We start from the raw sequence: 10,256 nt of genomic DNA, 5'->3' as shown, positions 1-10,256 counted from the left end.
GATCTGCATGCGACGGATGCTACGATTCTGGTTTGAAATTCAGACTGCGCCTCTCCGCTTGCCTGGCCCATGCCTGGCCGGCCAGGCGTCCAATCCCAGCTAGACAACGGAGCCCGGCCGCTCCCTCAGGTTGCGGGTATCGTGTCGCCACTTTGGCTTGGCTTTCTTCCACCCTCACGTCCCGGGCCTGAAGGGGCAGCCCAGGGCGCGGCCAGGACGACGACGACGCCACTTCCTTCCCGTCGAAGGGCGTTCGTCGCGCACACCGCAATGGCGATGCCGCCGTTGTGGCGGCCTTTTCCTCCTGGCCCTGGGAAAAGGGACCCAGGGCGCTGGGCCCGGCTGGGCCGCCGCTGTGGGCCACAAGCCGCCTCGCGGGGGCGGGGTGGGGGCGGGGGACCGGGAATAGGCCTTACGCCGAGGTGTTCCGCGGCCGCGCCGGCCGTGCGCCGCGCCCATTGGCTGGCTGTGGAGGGTGGGGGGCGGAGCCAGGCGGCACGAGGGCCTTGGCGGCCTCGGGGCGGGGCAGGAGGGGCAGGAGGGGCGGAGGTAGAGAGGCGATCCCCACCCCGGCCCTCCCGGCCCTCCGCCCCATATCGAGATCAAGCAATCTTCATCTTCGTACTGATCTCCTTCTCATCCGGACCACCGCACAGAGTGCTGTGCCTTGCCTGCCTGGGAGGCGAGGCCGTTCCGTTTCCTCGGCGATGCTTCAGGCCATGCGTCACGTATCGCTGCGTCTCAGGCCTCAGGCACGACACTCACACCAAACTGTCATACGGAAAATGTTTTATTTCCCTTCAAGGGTGGACTCTACTTGACTGTGAGCGGCTGAGGAGGCGGTGATGGGATCCACGGTGCACCAGCCAGCAGAGCGTGCAACACATCGGGAACAAGAGCACGTTATCCTGAAGCTTGCCACATGTAGACAACATCTCGTGCAATCTTTTTTCAAAAAACATAAAAGAAATCCACTGTAACTGTAACCATCATGTAGTAGAAAATCTATTCTTCACACTACTTCAATCGGGTATGACAAAATTTGCTGTACTGGCGGCCTTCCCCCGTCAAACCTTTGAACATAAAACCTCAATAAAAACCCCTGGCTGCGGCCCTAAATAAATAAGTAGAGTCACACTAAACCAATAGAACGTCATTCTTAATATTTTCTTTTCTTTCAATTCATTTTGCATTGTGTGCATGTTGTCTAACCACTTTATGTTGCTGTAGGAATTTACGTGTTATGTGTTGGCTAGGCTGTTTTCAGGAGTAGTATGAAAATTTGCTGAGATCCAAAAGCTTCTGCTTCTGACATTGTTGCCCTAACCACCAGACAAACATGACTCAAAAGCCCTCGGTCCAAAATGATGCTGCCTTTTTCGAACTGCTTGGTGGAGGAAAGGAAAAACCGTCGGAAAAGAAATGGGGAGCAGGAATGGTTATTGCTGGCATAACTGGTAAGATACTTTCCCTTAAGTGCGAAGCAGTGTCAGCTTGGTTAAGATCCTCTCTGTCAAGTTGAATCCATTTATATTTCGTGCCTCGCAATATTCCCGTGCGTACCGTAATCTACTAACCCTCTGTTTCCTAGGTGGGGCAGCTTTGGCTCTTTCGGTCATTTGTCTGCCTTTTGTGTCACCTGCATTAAGAAGAGTATGTTTACCGTACGTGCCAGCAACAAATTCACAAGTTGAAAATGTTTTAAAAGCTCTCAGAGGACGATCTGGGCGTTTTGTTGATTTAGGAAGTGGAGATGGCAGAATTGTAAGATTATCCTTCATTTTAATTTGCCACCTAATTTAAGTGATACGAGCATTTAATCAAATATTGACCTTCAGGTTTTGTCAGCTGCACAAGCTGGATTTACTCCCGCAGAAGGAGTGGAGTTGAACCCTTGGTTAGTTCTTTATTCTAAGGTGCAAGCCTTACGGCAAGGACTGTCCTCAACAACATCTTTCCACCGCAGAGACTTGTGGAAATTTAGTTTAAAACCCTATCCCAACATTGTAATATTTGGAGTGGAAGAAATGGTAATAATATTTTTTAGTCTTATACTATGCTTTAAAATGAGATGTCATTTCAAAAATATTATCTTTAAAATTTCAGATGGAGGAGTTACAGTTAAAATTAGAAAATGAAGTTGAAGCTGGCACCCACATAGTCGCTTGCCGGTTTCCACTTCCAAAACTCAAACCAGTCGCTACAATTGGCTCTGGTTTGGACACAGTGTGGCTTTATACTCCCAATAACAATAAAGAGCAAGAAGGAAGATATTGAGAGTATTGACAAATTTCTAATAGCAAGATGATGATAGGGTATATTTTCAAATAAACAAATTTTTTTGTAATTTGTGTTTAATTGAGCATTTTTATGAGAATGTAGATAAAATTGACATCCTAGAAACAATTATTAATGCATGGATCACTATCACATGTATGTTTTCTTCATTGATTGGCTTTACTCCTCTGATTCAGAGAAACACCAAAATACAAAAGTGGATGTCCATAGGACAAAAATACTTCAAGTGCCCAGCAGTTTGGCACATTACCCGCTAAGACTCATTCCAGACTTTGAAAGGTTTTGGACAAGCTAGTAATTGTCACTTTGTTCACCATCTCTCGTCAAACGAGAGCACACTTCAATAACGTCCCCGTGTTTGCTTTCTCTCCATTTTACGTTGTTTCTTTGGATCAATTTCTTGCTGTCGTTCTTCTGCTGGCTGGAAGAACCATGGTCCCAAAACATTCTTCCAAAGCATGTGGAAACCCCGACCTGGAGCCTGAAAATGACAAAAGAAGATAGTCTTACATTAGCACAACAGTCACAGTTAAAGGAACTAATCTTATCTAAAAATAAAAAAGTCTTACCAGGACCCATAACCACCAGAAGTAGTTAGAAAATAAGGATAGGCACTGACAGATCACAGTCAGAATGATAAGATCCTTCACATGTCTAAAAAGTACAACAAAAATAAAAGTTAAACTAAAGATTTGCAGATGATTTCATAAAAATCATAATGATGGTCCAGGAGATCGCATGTCTCACTCACTCAGCTATTCCACCTTCCATGTTTAGGTCAACTCCACTATCAAAAAGCTGACCAGAGTCAGTGTACTTGGCTCTTGCCATAAATGCCATAAATTGATAGCTCCCAATGTAAACTATAGCAGAAAACACAAGCATAACCTGAAATGGTCAACAAAAAATTATCAAAAATGTATTTTGTTATTGTAAAGCAGTAAACTGATTCAATCGACATACTTACAATATTCCAAGTTGTAAAAACATCGAAGAGAACACAAGTTACAGCTAAGAAGCTTGCATTAGAAATGAAAACCATGTTTCTGTAGAAGCTAAGGGTTTGTACATTTTCTTCCACAATCTGCTTGATACCCTTGGTTCCTTGTTTACCCTTTGGTTTTTGCTGTGGAATGAAATCAAAGTATTAGGTGCTGGTAGACATCATAACCCTTTGGCTTAACATTGAGGGGGGAATCTCGGACATGGAAGAAACAGAGGGTAGTCCGGCTAGAAGGTCGACAAGGGAGGGGAGGGAAGTCCAACCAAAACTAATGTGGACAAAAATCGCATGAAAACAGTGGGGAAGTGGTTTAACTTCTGCTGATGGTGATGACAAGCTACATCCAGTGGAAGCCGGACGGGTTTCAATGTTTTTCGCCGAATCCCAGGGTTGCTAGTTCCATTTCTCTTACCGACATGGTGACAAGTAGAGGCCTCAGCCACCCTGACAGAGAGAGCAAGATTTAAAACAGCGACAAAGTGACTCAGCGGCTCAAACCGAGTTGTCAACAAAGTCGTGAACCAGATGCTGCAGCAGACGGCTTCGACATGACGCGTCCAGACATGGCGGCCAACATGGCGGCCACGTCGAGACGGACCCACCAACACTGCGGCGTGAAACACGACTGCCCTGTGAGTGCCGCGTTTCAGCAGCCAGTGCCAGGGAAGGACAGATAAGAAGCCCATGCTGGCGCGGGTACCGCACAGGGACTGCCTCTCGATGAGTAACGTGACATGGGCGGGTGGAGGGAAGCACCGGTGCCCTCCCGGCAGCCCCGCAACGGTGGCGCGAGGCTTCGAACGTCGCCGCGTCACAAACTTCGCGTTTTATTCGCTTGCCGCGCTGTGCTGAGGCGGCAACGTTTCTCGCATTTCTCTCGCTGGTGTGCACCGTACACTGGTGGAATGAATAGGCGCGCCTCTTCGGTGTCACTCGCCAACGACCACACCACGCTGGATCTACCGGTTCCCTTCCGCACACCGAAGTCAAGCAGTGTTGGGTGCGGTCAGTACTTGGATGGGTGACCGCTTGGGAACACCGCATGCCGTTGGCAACCAATCTTTTCATATTTTTTGAGCAATTGGCTATCGCTACTTTCCGAATTCGGAGAGCACTCACCCAAAACCATTTTTTTTTCCCGCCAACTTTCAAATTTATTTTGGCGGGCATTGTCAAGAGTGAACAATGGGGCGTTGCCGGTGGTAACCAGGATACAAAGCGCTTGTCGCGGCATTGCCCATGCATGCCCAACTAAAAATTCGCAGTGAACTTGACTCCTCCCACATTTCGCCAAACATGGGACACCACAGATGACGGTCCATTAGCATTTCTCAAGGTGAGTGGCGCGCCCGAAAAGCCTGTCAAGCCCCAGGTGACGTGGTCGGTGAGGTACGAGCACGGACGGTGCACCCACTGGCATTCGTAAACAATGGAAAGGGCCTCCCAAATCACCTGTTTTTATCTCACACCAAATCGTCAGCCTATTTGTAGATAGTGAGTCGTGTGGACGTCGAATGTCGAAGTCGCAGACCGGGCGACAAGTTGAGACAGGCCTTGTCGATTCTCGTCCTGGTTGGCCGTAGTTTTAAGATTGGCTATTGTGCTTTCTGGGGGAGAAGAGTACAAGTGCATCTCAGTCAAAACAATCGAAACGAATTTCAAAAATAAACACATAAGACCTGCGGACCCGCAGTGCAAATTTGCCTCGTGAAACGCTGAGCCGGGCTGTTTAAAACAGACACTGATACTGACGCACTTCTGCTCTCCTCTTCCAGACGGGGGTAGACGGGGCGAGCCTGGCGGAGCCTGGCCGGGCCGTGACGATGGTGCAGCGGCCCCACTGCAAGTCCAAGGGCAGCAAGGGCGCCAAGGGCCACTCCCGATGGCGTTGTCCGGGGCCGCGCCACCCCTACCGCTAGAGCCCCCGCACGCCGCCGCCGCCACCCTGCCTCCACCGCCCGCCGCCCCCGCCGCGCCCCCGGCCGCGCCCCCGCCCCCCCATGACCACCAAGCTGAGCCCCCGCAACTCGGAGGTAAAGGCTCTGGAGCAGCGCGGCTACCTGATCGGGCGCAAGGTGGGCCAGGGCTCGTACGCCATCGTGCACGCCGCCGACTTCAACGACGGCTCGGACAAGCGCATGAAGCTGGCCTGCAAGATCTTCGACAAGGACAAGGCGCCGCGCGACTTCCTCGACAAGTTCTTCCCGCGCGAGCTGGAGATCCTCACCAAGATCGAGAACCCCCACATCATCCAGGTGCACAGCATTCTGCAGCGCGGGCCCCGCGTCTTCATCTTCATGCGCTTCGCTGACAACGGCGACCTGCTGGACTTCGTCAAGAACAAGGGCCCCGTGCAGGAGGCGCAGTGCCGACTGTGGTTCCGCCAGATGACCAGCGGGCTGCACTACCTGCACGCCAAGAACATCGCGCACCGCGACCTCAAGTGCGAGAACGTGCTGCTGTCGCGCCGCTTCAACGTCAAGCTGGCCGACTTCGGCTTCGCGCGCTACTGCGTGGACGCGGACGGGCGGCGCGTGCTGAGCCAGACGTACTGCGGCTCGGCGGCGTACGCGGCGCCCGAGGTGGTGTCCGGGACGCCGTACAACCCCAAGCTGGCCGACGTGTGGTCGCTGGGCATCATCCTCTTCATCATGCTCAACGCCAGCATGCCCTTCGACGACTCCAACCTGCGCAAGCTGCTCAAGGACCAGCTGAACCGCAACTGGATGTTCCGGTCCAAGACCCGCGACACGGTGTCCGCCGCCGCCAAGAACATCGTGCGCAGTCTGCTGGAGCCGGACATGACGCAGCGGCACACGCTGGACCGCGTGATGGCGCTGGACTGGGTGCGCTGCCGCAAGGACAAGGACAAGGCGCCCTCCGCCGCCAAGCTGGCCGCCGCCGTGCCCAACGCTGCCAACGGCGCCAACGGCGCGCACGCCTCCAGCCCCAGCCTGCCGCCGCCCGCCAAGCCGCACGGCCTGGCGCTCGCCAAGACGTCCAAGACCATCGAGCCCGACAAGCCCGACAAGACGGAGGCGGAGGCGCCCGCCCCGTCCAAGCACCGCAAGTCCGCCGTCAGCAAGTCCGCCGGCGCCACGCCCGAGCCCGTCGGCGGCCAGCCACTGGAAGACACCTGACGCCTACCTCCAGATGCAGAGCGAGACCAAGCCCATTCATCCCAAACACAACTTCCGCGCAACGACAAAGAAATCAATAAAAAACAATCTTTGAGTTTACTTAACACACACGCTGGATATTTTATTTCACAATTTTTATGAACACCTGTCTTAGCTCACTTTTGGCTAATTTAAGCAACCTACTGCTTGCGGTACGTAACTCAAAATTTTAATTCCGCATTTGAAAAAAGGCTATATTAAAAAATTTAGCTCTGATTATTAAGCGGAAACGACAGAATAATACGATTTCAGGACCGTTCAGACCCAATGTCCAAATGAGTAAGCACCGTGCGGACCGCGAGCTCTGCAACATGGACGGCCAGGCCTCGGCCCGCGGGAGAGAGAGCGAGGGAACGGGGATGCGACGCACAGGCCTCGACGAGGACCTCGACCGTTGCCTCGGCCTCGCCCCGGGACTCGGCCTTGGCCTCGGCCTCGCAACCTAACCCTGTTCCCTTCTCTTTCTCCCTCAGGCGAGGCAGGCTGCGCGGGGCCGCGGTGGGCGACGCGGTGCGGCCGGGGCGACGGCCTCCGCCCCGTCGGCCAGGGTGGCGGGCATGACGGCCGGCCTCCACCATGACGGCCTTGCCCAGCTCCAGCACGGGCCAGTCGGGCCCCGACTCCTGGTGCAGTCCGCTGAGCCCCCGCAACTCGGAGGTGGCCGCGCTGGAGCAGCGCGGCTACCTGGTGGGCAAGAAGGTGGGGCAGGGCACGTACGCCACGGTGCACGCCGCCGAGTACGTGGACGCCGCGGCCAACCGCAAGCTGCGTCTGGCCTGCAAGGTCTTCGACAAGGACAAGGCGCCGCGCGACTTCCTCGACAAGTTCTTCCCGCGCGAGCTGGAGATCCTCACCAAGATCGAGAACCCCCACATCATCCAGGTGCACAGCATTCTGCAGCGCGGGCCCCGCGTCTTCATCTTCATGCGCTTCGCTGACAACGGCGACCTGCTGGACTTCGTCAAGAACAAGGGCCCCGTGCAGGAGGCGCAGAGCCGGCTGTGGTTCCGCCAGATGACCAGCGGGCTGCACTACCTGCACGCCAAGAACATCGCGCACCGCGACCTCAAGTGCGAGAACGTGCTGCTGTCGCGCCGCTTCAACGTCAAGCTGGCCGACTTCGGCTTCGCGCGCTACTGCGTGGACGCGGACGGGCGGCGCGTGCTGAGCCAGACGTACTGCGGCTCGGCGGCGTACGCGGCGCCCGAGGTGGTGTCCGGCACGCCGTACAACCCCAAGCTGGCCGACGTGTGGTCGCTGGGCATCATCCTCTTCATCATGCTCAACGCCCGCATGCCCTTCGACGACGTGAACCTCCAGAAGCTGCTGCGCGACCAGGTCAGCCGGAACTGGGCGTTCCGGTCCAAGGTGCGCGGCGAGCTGTCCCCGCTGGCCAAGGGGCTGGTGCGGCGCCTGCTGGAACCCGACGTCATGACCAGGCTCACCCTGGAGCGCGTGTTGGCCCACGAGTGGCTACGGCCCGCGCCCGCCACGCCCTTCCCCTTCACCGAGGCCGTCATGCCGGACAGGGGCAGGCCGGGGGCCTTGCCGGGGGCCGCGGGCAACGCAACGGGGGCGGGCTGGTCGGGCGGGCTGTAGCTGCACTTCCTCGCGGGGTAGGTTAAGTCAGGACCGTCCGTTTAAATCTAGTCAGTAGGTTCTAGTGTTTTGATATTTCTAGCAACGATAAATTTGCGCCATGCGCACACTTACCACGAAAAAACGTGACGCTCTGCTCCGTACCACCACCTTCAACGGGTTCACGAGGAAAACTATCGCAGCCGCTGACTGGTGGGAGTGGGATCCCCGCCCGGCGATCAGCGACAAGTCAGCGAGGGAATACTCTCGCTCTGTCTCTCTCGCACACGCGAAGCGTTCCGTGCGTTCCGAGAGAGACAGAGCGACGGAACGCAGTGCCGTTGCTGCCTGACTGCGCGCGTGTCGGTAGTTCCCCTCGGTGCGCCACTGTAAGACCAGCCGGCCGTCCTTGATGACGCTTTTCCTCGTCCAGCTGGGGGCGGCCTGGCGGGCCCGTGGTGTGCCACTGTAAGTCCGGCCGGCCGCCATTGATGACGCTTTCCTCGTCCAGCTGGTGGCGGCGCGGCGCGGGCCGGCCTGGTGGGGCCGAGGCACACCAGGCACGCCGCACCAGGTCGACGACGCCGACGAGGACGCCGACGAGGACGCCGACGGCAGCTGCAGATGGTGTGGGGATGACGGCGCACCAGGCGCACCAGGCGCACCCCCCGAGCCGCGGCCAGCCGCACCTGGTGCCGAGGGCGTCCGAGGTGTTCGCGCTGGAGCAGCAGGGCTACTTCATCGGCAAGAAGATCGGCGAGGGCTCCTACGCCAGCGTGCACACGGCCAACTACGTGCACCGCAACAAGACCAAGGTAGGCGACGTGCTTTCTCGGCCCGGCCAGTTCGAGGCGATGCCGGGCAAGGCGCCTGCTAGCGCCTGCCAAGTGCAGGGTAGGCCGACCCGCCACTCGTGCGCGTGTTGCGGGGCGCCTGGCCCTCGTTCGCAGGCGGCGACTAGCTTCTCGAGTCTGACGGGCGTCCTTGTTTCTCTCGCCCCGCCAAGGTGAAGCGCATCGCCTGCAAGATCCTGGACAAGGAGCGCGCCTCGCGGGACTTCCTGGAGCACTTCTTCCCGCGCGAGCTGGACGTGCTGACCAAGGTGGAGAGCCCCTACATCATCCAGGTGTACAGCATCTATGAGCGCGGCCCGCGGGTCTTCATCTTCATGAGCCTGGCGGAGAACGGTGACCTGCTGGACTACGTCAAGAACAACGGCGAGGTGCCCGAGTCCCGGGCCAAGGTGTGGTTCCACCAGATCTGCCGCGGCACCGAGTACCTCCACGCCAAGGACATCGCGCACCGCGACCTCAAGTGCGAGAACGTGCTGCTGTCGCGGAACTTCAACTGCAAGCTGACGGACTTCGGCTTCGCGCGCTACTGCAACGACCTGGGCCCGTCCGCGCTGTGCGAGACGTTCTGCGGCTCGGCGGCGTACGCGGCGCCCGAGGTGGTGGGCGGCACGCCCTACAACCCCAAGCTGGCCGACGTGTGGTCGCTGGGCGTCATCCTGTACGCCATGCTCAACGCCACCATGCCGTTCAACGACGCCAACCGGCGCAAGCTGCTCAGCGACCAGATGGCCGGCAACTGGCAGTTCAGCTCGCGGGTCGAGTACTCGGTGTCGGCCATCGCCAAGACGCTGGTGGCGCGCATCTTGGAGCCGAGCGTGGCCAACCGCATCACGCTCAAGGAGATCCTGGAGCACGACTGGATGCGGTCCTGCAAGGACCACCACCCGCCGCCGTCCGGCGCCTCGGCCGAGAAGGTGGAGTCGTCGCCGTCGTCCAAGCTCAAGGCCACGCCCACCGAGGACAGCAAGCTGGTAGCGTCGCTGACGGGGACCATGGCGACGGCGACGCCCGCCGCCACACCGGCACACCGGCTGCAGCGGACAGACGCTGCCAACTCAGCGAGTCCCTCGTCCACCCAAGGACAGAACAGCGTCAGTGCGTCCAAGGCCGTGGCCAAGGCCGTCGGCAAGCCGCAGCAACCCCCCTTGGGACTGGGAAGCGCGTTCGGGGCCAGCACCACAGATGCCCCAACCACCAACCCCGCCCTGGTCACCAAGTGCCAGATAAGAAAGGTCGAAGACCAGTCCTAGGCCCTCAACAGTAACTGTTGGGTATTCCCCAGCCTCGGCATGGCTTTGCTGGGCAACACTTGGCCAAGCGGCCAGGCCACGGAGACTTTTCAAC

At 57.0% G+C, this 10,256-nt stretch overlaps 5 protein-coding genes and 1 pseudogene across 5 annotated transcripts; 5 read left to right on the top strand and 1 right to left on the bottom strand.

Annotated features, from left to right (window-relative positions):
- The first annotated feature begins 1,280 nt into the window (after positions 1-1,280).
- LOC117640327 (ATP synthase subunit C lysine N-methyltransferase) lies at positions 1,281-2,347 on the top strand. Its single transcript, XM_034376746.1, has 4 exons — positions 1,281-1,457; positions 1,592-1,764; positions 1,839-2,030; positions 2,107-2,347. Exons 1-4 carry the CDS (start codon positions 1,340-1,342, stop codon positions 2,275-2,277), a joined length of 654 nt encoding a protein of 217 aa, XP_034232637.1. The 5' UTR covers positions 1,281-1,339; the 3' UTR covers positions 2,278-2,347.
- LOC117640328 (transmembrane protein 208) lies at positions 2,337-3,863 on the bottom strand. Its single transcript, XM_034376747.1, has 5 exons — positions 3,714-3,863; positions 3,266-3,424; positions 3,050-3,186; positions 2,868-2,952; positions 2,337-2,779 (listed from the first exon to the last, which is right to left on the bottom strand). Exons 1-5 carry the CDS (start codon positions 3,717-3,719, stop codon positions 2,639-2,641), a joined length of 528 nt encoding a protein of 175 aa, XP_034232638.1. The 5' UTR covers positions 3,720-3,863; the 3' UTR covers positions 2,337-2,638.
- A 373-nt stretch (positions 3,864-4,236) lies between these two features.
- LOC117640752 lies at positions 4,237-4,355 on the top strand (annotated as a pseudogene).
- A 946-nt stretch (positions 4,356-5,301) lies between these two features.
- LOC117639855 (testis-specific serine/threonine-protein kinase 3-like) lies at positions 5,302-6,441 on the top strand. The gene is made up of 2 exons (XM_034375798.1): positions 5,302-6,174; positions 6,274-6,441. The coding sequence occupies exons 1-2, from the start codon at positions 5,302-5,304 to the stop codon at positions 6,439-6,441; spliced, it is 1,041 nt and encodes a 346-aa protein (XP_034231689.1).
- A 615-nt stretch (positions 6,442-7,056) lies between these two features.
- On the top strand, positions 7,057-8,170 carry LOC117639854 (testis-specific serine/threonine-protein kinase 1-like). The gene is made up of 2 exons (XM_034375797.1): positions 7,057-7,995; positions 8,162-8,170. Exons 1-2 carry the CDS (start codon positions 7,057-7,059, stop codon positions 8,168-8,170), a joined length of 948 nt encoding a protein of 315 aa, XP_034231688.1.
- Positions 8,171-8,693: 523 nt separating this feature from the next.
- Positions 8,694-10,186, top strand: LOC117639853 (testis-specific serine/threonine-protein kinase 3-like). Its single transcript, XM_034375796.1, has 2 exons — positions 8,694-8,873; positions 9,065-10,186. Exons 1-2 carry the CDS (start codon positions 8,694-8,696, stop codon positions 10,160-10,162), a joined length of 1,278 nt encoding a protein of 425 aa, XP_034231687.1. The 3' UTR covers positions 10,163-10,186.
- The last annotated feature ends 70 nt before the right edge of the window (positions 10,187-10,256 follow it).

This window comes from Thrips palmi, unplaced genomic scaffold, assembly GCF_012932325.1.
Source record: "Thrips palmi isolate BJ-2018 unplaced genomic scaffold, TpBJ-2018v1 HiC_scaffold_12, whole genome shotgun sequence".
In the NCBI taxonomy this organism is placed as follows: domain Eukaryota; kingdom Metazoa; phylum Arthropoda; class Insecta; order Thysanoptera; family Thripidae; genus Thrips; species Thrips palmi.
Note: the sequence above shows the minus strand (reverse complement) of the source record. Positions and strands in the feature narration are given on the sequence as shown.